The following is a 10,320-nucleotide window of genomic DNA, read 5'->3' as shown; positions in this document are numbered from 1 at the left end:
TTAAAGATCCTAAATACAAGCCTGTTTTACCCTCTGATTTTAAAATGCACAACCGAGAAGGACCATCTTTCTCACAGTCACATATTGTAACGTACGCCATGTGTTTACTTTTGCCGTCTCCCTCCTGCAGATGGCGCTGTAATGTAACAGATGACAGAGCTGTACATAAAGATACTGTACATGCGGCTCTGATAGATGATTGCCATGGAAGCAAAATGAGCAAGTGAACATATTGGAATTCATCCCATGAGTTTACATTTACCGTCTCCCTCCAGCAGATGGCGCTGTAATGTTACAGGTGATTGCCATGTGTAGGCCTTGACAGACTGTGGTAGACTGGCAGCCCCTCCCCCATTTGGCCATAACATCCCCATGCCTGCTGATACACTACTGATAATGTTGGTGGTGTCTTATTGGCCATAACATCCCCATGCCTGCTGATACACTACTGATAATGTTGGTGACAGAGAGAGTATAGAGAGAGGTTCCATTGGCCCATTGTTTCCGGGTTCTATTATTGCAAGGGGGAGGGGGGGGGAGAATCCCCGTTAGGCAGACCTAGGCAGACCTAAGGACTGTTCTATTCAATGCTAGGAGTATTACGACACGCCCCTTTAGGCAGACCGGAACCTGGTCATGTTAGGTGCCCATAGCAACCTATTACATTGGCATATCTCTATATACTTAAAGAATCTCTGGTTGGTGATGTCTTATTGGCCATGACATGCCTATACTGATACACTACTGATAATGTTTGTGATATCTTATATGACATCCCTACTACTACACTACTGATAATGTTGGTGATGTCTTATATGACATCCCTACTACTACTCTACTGATAATGTTGGTCATGTCTTATATGACATCCCTTCTGCTACTCTACTGATAATGTTGGTGATGTCTTATATGACATCCCCATGCTGCACTACTGATAATGTTTGTGATGTCTTATATGACATCCCTACTACTACACTACTGATAATGTTGATGATGTCTTATTATATGACATCCCCATGCCTACTACTACACTACTGATAATGTTGGCGATGTCTTATATCAGTGGTTCTTAACCTTTTTTTCTTAACGCACCCCCTTACCTGTGCCCAGAGGCACTGCTAAAAATGTTGGGCCCCATGAAAGATTCAAATTTTGAGCCTTAAAAATGAGAAAATATATTATCAGCATCCTTCCAGGGGCCCTGTCAGTGCTGTTGGGCCCTTAGAATCTGTAACACCTCTCCCCGCCTCGCGGCACCCATGCCTGTGACCAAGACAAGTTGCGCACCCCCAACTCAAGTGTCTACACGTATACACACTAGGGCAGGGGTCAGGAACCTTTTTGGTGGAGAGAGCCATAAACGCCAATTTTTTAAAAAGATTTTTTCATGAGAGCCATACCATTTTGAAAACACTGAATACAATGAAAAGCATGTATTTCAATTAAGCCCAACAATTTTAGAGTGTACTGTCAAGTTATTACTTTTATTGATAACAGGTAAGTATAGGGCTGTCAACTTCATCATGGCAAGGGTCTGAGAGTACTGTCCCCGAAAATGTATTTCTTAGATGTAATTTCCTGCATTTTAGCACATTATATCCTCCCGTGTCTGGTTTCAACTCAATATGGAACCCGTACTTTTATTTATAAATAAAGGACTATTCCGTATTTCAAGGGACGGTTGTAAACTCTACGTGAGTAAGAGCCGTATACTGTTCCCAAAAGAGCCACATGTGGCTCTAGAGCCATAGGTTCCTGACCCCTGCACTAGGGTGACCACAAGACACACACACAATGGGCTAGCCTCAATAGGCTCATGGCCTCAATCCCACTTCTGACACCATTTATAGTAATGGTTGCCCTATCAGTACTCAAACCCGGACCTTCTGGGCTACCAAATTCAGAGCACACCCACAACCCTAGTGATGGTCACATCATCACAACTGGGTTCAAGGCTGGGTGAGGCAACACTCCTACAACAGCAAACAATTTCAAATGGCTCCTGATAGCTAAATATATATCAATGTTCACATTACATTTGGAAGACACTTTTATACAAAGCGACTCACAATCGAGGATGAAATCATAGCATACATACAGCACTTGCAGATACAAAGAATTTGGGAAATATACAGAGCAGGTATACAAGTGCCAAGTGGGGTTAGCTTTTCTCACAGTATTGTTTGTTCCAGGAAATTAATCACAAGTCATAATTATACGTGTCAGCACCCTTGTAACTGTTGTGATAGCTAATAATAAACAATCTTTTCATGTTTGACAAATCAAACTTTTTATGTGGCAGTCATGACTGAGAATCAGGTCAGCTGTGACGGTGAAAGCCAAGGCCCTGGAACCACCTCACCTTCTCCTCTTCTTCACCTAGAGAGGAGGGAGTATAGTACAGAATATGAGAGAGGAGAGAACAGGGAGTACAGTACAGAATATGAGAGAGGAGAGGAGAACAGGGAGTATAGTACAGAATATGAGAGAGGAGAGGAGAACAGGGAGTATAGTACAGAATATGAGAGAGGAGAACAGGGAGTATAGTACAGAATAGGAGAGAGGAGAGGAGAACAGGGAGTATAGTACAGAATATGAGAGAGGAGAGGAGAACAGGGAGTATAGTACAGAATAGGAGAGAGGAGAGGAGAACAGGGAGTATAGTACAGAATATGAGAGAGGAGAGGAGAACAGGGAGTATAGTACAGAATATTAAAAAGGAGAGGAGAACAGGGAGTATAGTACAGAATATGAGAGAGGAGAACAGGGAGTATATTACAGAATATGAGAGAGGAGAACAGGGAGTATAGTACAGAATAGGAGAGAGGAGAACAGGGAGTATAGTGCAGAATAGGAGAGAGGAGAGGAGAACAGGGAGTATAGTACAAAATAGGAGAGAGGAGAGGAGAACAGGGAGTATAGTACAGAATAGGAGAGAGGAGAACAGGGAATATAGTACAGAATAGGAGAGAGGAGAGGAGAACAGGGAATATAGTACAGAATAGGAGAGAGGAGAGGAGAACAGGGAGTATAGTACAGAATAGGAGAGAGGAGAACAGGGAGTATAGTACAGAATAGGAGAGAGGAGAACAGGGAGTATAGTACAGAATAGGAGAGAGGAGAACAGGGAGTATAGTACAGAATATGAGAGAGGAGAACAGGGAGTATAGTACAGAATATGAGAGAGGAGAACAGGGAGTATAGTACAGAGTAGGAGAGAGGAGAGGAGAACAGGGAGTATAGTGCAGAACAGGAGAGAGGAGAGGAGAACAGGGAGTATAGTACAGAATAGGAGAGAGGAGAGGAGAACAGGGAGTATAGTACAGAATAGGAGAGAGGAGAGGAGAACAGGGAGTATAGTACAGAATATGAGAGAGGAGAACAGGGAGTATAGTACAGAATAGGAGAGAGGAGAGGAGAACAGGGAGTATAGTACAGAATATGAGAGAGGAGAGGAGAACAGGGAGTATAGTACAGAATAGGAGAGAGGAGAGGAGAACAGGGAGTATAGTACAGAAAAGGAGAGAGGAGAGGAGAACAGGGAGTATAGTACAGAGTAGGAGAGAGGAGAGGAGAACAGGGAGTATAGTACAGAATAGGAGAGAGGAGAACAGGGAGTATAGTGCAGAATAGGAGAGAGGAGAGGAGAACAGGGAGTATAGTACAGAATAGGAGAGAGGAGAGGAGAACAGGGAATATAGTACAGAATAGGAGAGGAGAACAGGGAGTATAGTGCAGAACAGGAGAGAGGAGAGGAGAACAGGGAGTATAGTACAGAATAGGAGAGAGGAGAGGAGAACAGGGAGTATAGTACAGAATAGGAGAGAGGAGAGGAGAACAGGGAGTATAGTACAGAATAGGAGAGGAGAACAGGGAGTATAGTACAGAAAAGGAGAGAGGAGAACAGGGAGTATAGTACAGAATAGGAGAGAGGAGAGGAGAACAGGGAGTATAGTACAGAATATGAGAGAGGAGAACAGGGAGTATAGTACAGAATATGAGAGAGGAGAACAGGGAGTATAGTACAGAATAGGAGAGAGGAGAGGAGAACAGGGAGTATAGTACAGAATATAGGAGAGGAGAACAGGGAGTATAGTACAGAATATGAGAGAGGAGAGGAGAACAGGGAGTATAGTACAGAATAGGAGAGAGGAGAGGAGAACAGGGAGTATAGTACAGAATAGGAGAGAGGAGAGGAGAACAGGGAGTATAGTACAGAATAGGAGAGGAGAACAGGGAGTATAGTACAGAATAGGAGAGAGGAGAGGAGAACAGGGAGCATAGTACAGAATATGAGCAGGGCATATAGAAGAGTACATGATTATCTTCACCTAGAACAGAGAATATAGTACATAATATAAGAGATTGTTTCAGGTATTAGTGTGTGTTGTTAATGTGTTTTAAACTGTGATGAAGGGGTTATAAGATGTTGGCTACCTACCTTTTTTCATCTGTGGCGGTGGGTGGTAAGGCTGTAGTATCCAACTGACTCGTGGCAGTCTCTGTTCCTTGATCTGAATATTCAATAAAATAGAATGTCTGTAAAATTTGAAACATTTATTTGTACAACACATTTGTATAACATTTTACAAAAGATTGTTGTGTTCATGTTTATGTGAGGTTTGTATCTGCAGAGGTACCGTTCGTCATCTCCGGTATCTCAACCTCAAGGCCGAAGATAGCAGACAGCAATGACTGTAGAGTGCTGCCCAAAGACTTATAACTATTGACTTCAAAAAAGTGTTTCTCGTCTGGGTCTGAGGCAATCTCCTTCAGCTCTTTAACTGCAATAGTATCATTCAGAACATCTTCCCCCACCTGTAAAACAGAGAGAAGTTTAAAACATGGTGGCTGCTAGGTTAACAACGTACAGTAGCTTCACTGTCCAGACTGATTATGGGCACACACAAAGACCAGAGAGGTACACACAAACTCGTCTCAAATCAGAGAAGAACATAGTTCAGTATCAAAACATGGTAGATTGTTCTTTATAATGTATGTTTGAAGAATGGGAGGAAAATATGGGACACATTTCAAATACTAATGTCTGCCATTGCAATAGTGTACAGACATGTACCATAAACACGTGTAGCCTACTTATTACATAATAAACCCTGCCCCACGGCATTGCAGGCCTAGTTGATACATGCGTTTGGATAATGGGATACACTCACCCCAATGGCAAAGCGGGTGATGTTTGTGATTTTGGGGTTTTGCAAAACCTCTGCCAGAGTCAACGAGTCCAGAAATATACGTCCGTCAGTTATCAAAACTATGTATTTTTTGGCGTTCTGATCTGATCCATTTGCTGGGGTGAAAACATGTTCCCTGTGGATTCAAATGACAGTAGCAGATATAAGCATTGCATCCTCCATTTGCAATTATTCATCAACTAGAATGCACTCTGAGAGTGCAGACCTCCGCCAAGGAGGCTATTTGTTAGACCATGTGACTATGTTACCCCAATTTTTGTTTGAAGTCTTTCTGCCTTCTTTTTGTGGAGTTAGAAACTGGAATGTCAACATTCGCCCGGTCCCGCAGTTCAATTTGCGGTCACTAGGGGCGTCTAGATTTGTACACTAGCAATGGTGAAGAATCTTTTTAAAAAGTCCTGGTTCCGATACGTGATCCGGATCAAAACCAGAATTTTATTGATTGTTCCTCGGGTCATTCCCAACAACTCCACCAAGTTGCATCCAAATCTGTTCATACGTTTTTGAGTTATCCTGCTGACAAACAAACAAACAGACAGACAAACAAACAGACAGACAAACAAACAGAGAGACAAACCAACGCGACGGAAAACATAACCTCCTTGGTGGAGGTTAGTAGCAGGTAGTAGCAATAATGTTAATACTCCAAAATAGACATGTGTCATCTTTGCACCATTCTGTGCAACAGTAACTCGTGAAGTCTTTACGAGAAAAACAGACAAAATCAACTTTAAGCCTCGTGGTGCCTTAAGCCTGGCTCAAACTACACGACTATCGCGCCGATTCTCGGCTAAAAAACCCCCTTATGACAATCGCTGGAACGTTACCCCCCAGGACCATCGCAAGCGATTGTCGGGAAAGATTTCCTCGTCGTGGCCGACGTTCTAAGATAGAACTTCAAAGAGTCGCCGATCACAAGTCGTAGAAATCAAACAGTGTTTGATATTTGCGACTGGAAATAGAACGTCGAGCATTGTCTCGGTGGTTGCGAGCAGCGATAAGAGTGACAGTTGCGATTCTCTTCTAGTGTGCGGTGCACCCCGACGCCAAAATCGGACACACAATCGCTAGTCGTGTAGTTTGAGCCTGGCTTTAACGAATAGCCTCGTTCTCGTGGGTGGGGCGACGAAAGGGGGAACTGACAATTGGGGTAGTTTGGTTCTGGGGGCAAGAATAATGCGGACGGACGTCAACAATCAAGCGCGACTGAAGGCTAACTGGAAACGACGGTAATCAAACATTTCAATCAAGTGATTTACGCTTAAGTTTAGAGTTAAGGTTAGGGTTAGGGTTTGGGTTAAGGTTAGGGTTAGGGATAGGGTTAAGGTTAGGGATAATGTTGGAGGAAGGGAGACATGGCATGAAGCTGACTCAACGACAGCGATCCCCTCCCGGAATGCACGCACGCTGCTCGGGTGGTCTCTCTCTCTCACTCGCTCTCTCTCACCCTCTCTCTCACCCACTCTCGACGACAGCGCGTGTTGCCCAACTACGAAAAATGAGGCTATATCGTAGCAGCACCAGGAAGCTTGTAGTTAATTTTCACTAGAATGGGCTCCTGTGACACAGGTAGGCTACTGGATAATTGATGGATCAGCGTGGTCCTGCCTTGTGGCACCGTAGTGCCTCACATTCACTAGGTGTGTGGTTGTGAAACAGACTTACAATACATGGTTGATGGCTGAGGCTGTGGCGGTGGTTCTCCCTATCTGTTGTATGTTTTTAATGGTTTTTAAGACATTGTCTGTGTTGTCCTTCTCCGGCAATGATAATTCAGTTCTGACATCCTTTCCATATTGTACAACAGCAAACTTGAACTATTGATGAAAGATACATTTGAATAAAGTCGAATTAGTGAATATAAATATCACATTCAAAATAATATTATAAAACTAAACTCATACATGTACCAGTGCTTTACTCACACTCAAAGACTTTGACCAAACGTAAGTTACAAAATCACTGATGAAAGTTTTAGCCAGATCAAAGTCGCTGGGTTCAATACTACCAGAGCCATCCAGCACAAAGGCAATCTCTGTTTCTTGGTCTGCAAAGTTGAAAACAATTTAAATATAGAGGAGAGCTGAAACAAAGCAGACACTCTGTCCTGGTCATGTTAATCGTGTCCACCTCAACTTACAGAGCATGTTTTTGGCACATTTTCTATCCCAACTCACGGAATGTTTTTGTACACTTACCTTTTTATTTTTCCCTCAATTTTTATCTTCCCCTCCCTGACTATTACCTGTGTTATACGTGTCTTGAAATGTCCATGTGGGCATTTGTGTATTTGTGTATTTATGTAAGCGACTTGACACTTGAATTTCCCCCTGGGGATCAATGAATTTACTCTACTCTACTCTCTCTACTTTGTAATAGCATAAAAAGCATATATTGTAGGGTACTGTATAAATATTTCATATTCTATGGGAATAATCAATGAACGATTTGTATGATACAGCATCACTGACTGTAGAGAGGTGTACAAAGATGTACAATCTTCAACTCTAACCACAATTACCTGGTTTGTTGTTGTTGTGGTTGTTGTTGTTGTTGTTGTTGTTGTTGTTGTTGTTGTTGTTGTTGTTGTTGTTGTGTTCAATGGTTGAAATTGTATCATGTTTAATCACTAAGGAATAAAATGTTAATTTGAGATAAAAAAAAACACTTATATATCAAAACTTGGTCTATCTTTATTATTTAAACAGAGAGCAGTGTATGTGCAGTAGCGAGTTCAGAAAACACTGGCAAGAGTATTTGGTCCCAGAGTGCTCTCTTAAGTGTTGAACTAACCCTTTAACCCTGTTTTTCTTACTGTGTGCTGTGATATTTACGTACGTGTCTGGCCGGGGCTATAGATGGGCTTGTCCGTCTGGATGAAAGTGACGGGAGCAGGTCTCTGGCGGACTTTAACAAGTCTCTGTTGCGTCCAGAGACTAGTCTGACCTTTCACCTCTACCGTCATGGTCAGCACAGAGTCCTTGTTTACCGACGGGGTCTGTAGGAGATAAAGGGTGAATATGGTAGCAAAGTTTGGTAATGATCAACAGATCAACAAATATCATTACAAAACAAACCCAGCCCGATCAAACAAATGATGAAAAAAAAATAACTTTCACAATCACTTGCAGCAATCCGGCCTACAATGGCAATTTTCATTATGGAAGGCTAATGTTAATGTTTATTACTACAGCTACTACTATTACTACTACTACTTATATTACTACTACTAATTATCATAATAATTATAGCAACAACAAGAACAATAATAAGGATAATAATACAACAGAGTAGAGTAGAGTAGAGTAACTTTATAATCCCCAGGGGGAAATTCAGGTATCCAGTAGCTTACATAAATACACAAATAAAGGAATGCCCACATGGACATTTCAAGACACAACTAACACAGGAATAGTCAGTGAGGGGGAAATAAAAATAGTAAAGATAAAGAATGTGAAAAAGTAAGTAGACAACCACACGCCCACGCCCACGCCCACGCGCACACTCACACACACACACACACACACACACACACACACACACACACACACACACACACACACACACACACACACACACACACACACACACACACACACACACACACACACACACACACACACAAAGAGGTTCCCAGTAAGCAGAACCACATACCGGTAATAATAATTACATTATAACAAGGAAAATTGATATTATAATATTGTAATCATTGTTCTTGTTTGTAGTGTTTCTTCTAGTAGTAGTTTCAGTCATAGTAGTAGTCATAATAGTAGTACCTGAATAGTGAAACAGCGGTGAAATTCCTTGTCAGATGTCTCCTGGTGCAAAAGCGTCTTCTCCTCTCCATCTGTCAGATAGACTGACATGAGCAGAGTCTCGTTGGGACTCAGTACAGTGGCACAGAGTTTGGCTTCAGACTCTGATGTTATGTGGGCAGGAAATATCACCTGGAACGATCTGAAGAGAAGAGAAGCATTTATGTGTTGGGAGGCACAGGCAATCCAAGGCACTCAACGAGATACAGATAGACATAGGATAGCAGGGTTTGACACTGGCACCTGCAAACCAGCCAAATGCTGGTAAAACGTGTCTTATACTTTCAGTGTCACTAGCCAATTTGGCATGTAGCTCATTCTATGATATGACATATCATAATAGCGTATATTCTGCTCTTTGCCTGATGTGTATCAATTGTTTGTATTTAAAGGGACACTGTGTGAGATTTTTAGTTGTTTATTTCCAGAATTCATGCAGCCCATTCACTAATGTTACCTTTTTCATGAATACTTACCACCAGCATCAAATTCTAAGTTTTCATTATGACTGGAACAATTGCACTTTTCTTACATGAAAAAGGGGATCTTCTCCATGGTCCGGAATTTTGAATTTCCAAAAATAGCCATTTTTAGCTGCAGAAATGATTGTACTTGGACCATACCAGAAAATATTTGTTTATTACTTAGTAAACTTTCATGTAAAGATCTAATTTGGCAAAAAGCAGCCCAGTTTCAATGAGCAGCATCAAGAAAAAGCTCAGTAACTCAGTTTCTATTTGCTTGATATACTTCCATGTAGAAAGTTATCTTCTGAAAGCTCATCTTCTGAGGTTAGACGTACACCATCATGATAATATATATATATATATATATATATATATATATATATATATTTTTTTTTTTTTTAAATATATAAAATCTGTGGCTAGTGGAATACCTGAATGGCTAGTGACGCGGGAAAACACTAGCCACAGTGGCCGGTGGGTGAAAAAGTTAATGTCAAGCCCTGGTGGATAGTGAAATATTACATTACATTACATTTCACTTAGCTGACGCTTTCATTTGTTCAAAGCGACTTACAACTATTATTTTTCAGGGTATTGGTTACAGTCCCTGGAGCAATGTGGGGTTAGGTGCCTTGCTCAAAGGCACTTCAGCCATGGATGGAGGTGTAGGGAGAAGTCTGGGGGGATTCGAACCGGCAACACCTAGATTGAAAGACCAACTCTCTAACCACTAGGCCACGGCTGCCCTAGAAATAGATTTAGTGAATAGTGACGATGATGCACAAGACAATACGTGGCCAGCAAGTGGCCTGCAAATAAAAGCCA

The 10,320-nt window shown here is 41.8% G+C and overlaps 1 protein-coding gene across 1 annotated transcript; it reads right to left on the bottom strand.

The window, feature by feature from the left end:
• Nucleotides 1-1,605: 1,605 nt before the first annotated feature.
• LOC134442225 (integrin alpha-E-like) lies at nt 1,606-9,219 on the bottom strand. Its single transcript, XM_063192475.1, has 9 exons — nt 8,990-9,219; nt 8,052-8,211; nt 7,735-7,842; nt 7,139-7,260; nt 6,879-7,030; nt 5,175-5,328; nt 4,641-4,818; nt 4,442-4,514; nt 1,606-2,379 (listed from the first exon to the last, which is right to left on the bottom strand). The coding sequence occupies exons 1-9, from the start codon at nt 9,077-9,079 to the stop codon at nt 2,376-2,378; spliced, it is 1,041 nt and encodes a 346-aa protein (XP_063048545.1). The 5' UTR covers nt 9,080-9,219; the 3' UTR covers nt 1,606-2,375.
• Between the last annotated feature and the right edge of the window lie 1,101 nt (nt 9,220-10,320).

Source organism: Engraulis encrasicolus, unplaced genomic scaffold (assembly GCF_034702125.1).
Source record: "Engraulis encrasicolus isolate BLACKSEA-1 unplaced genomic scaffold, IST_EnEncr_1.0 scaffold_129_np1212, whole genome shotgun sequence".
NCBI lineage: Eukaryota > Metazoa > Chordata > Actinopteri > Clupeiformes > Engraulidae > Engraulis > Engraulis encrasicolus.
The sequence above is the reverse complement of the archived record's forward strand: the minus strand, read 5'-3'. Positions and strand labels throughout refer to the sequence as shown.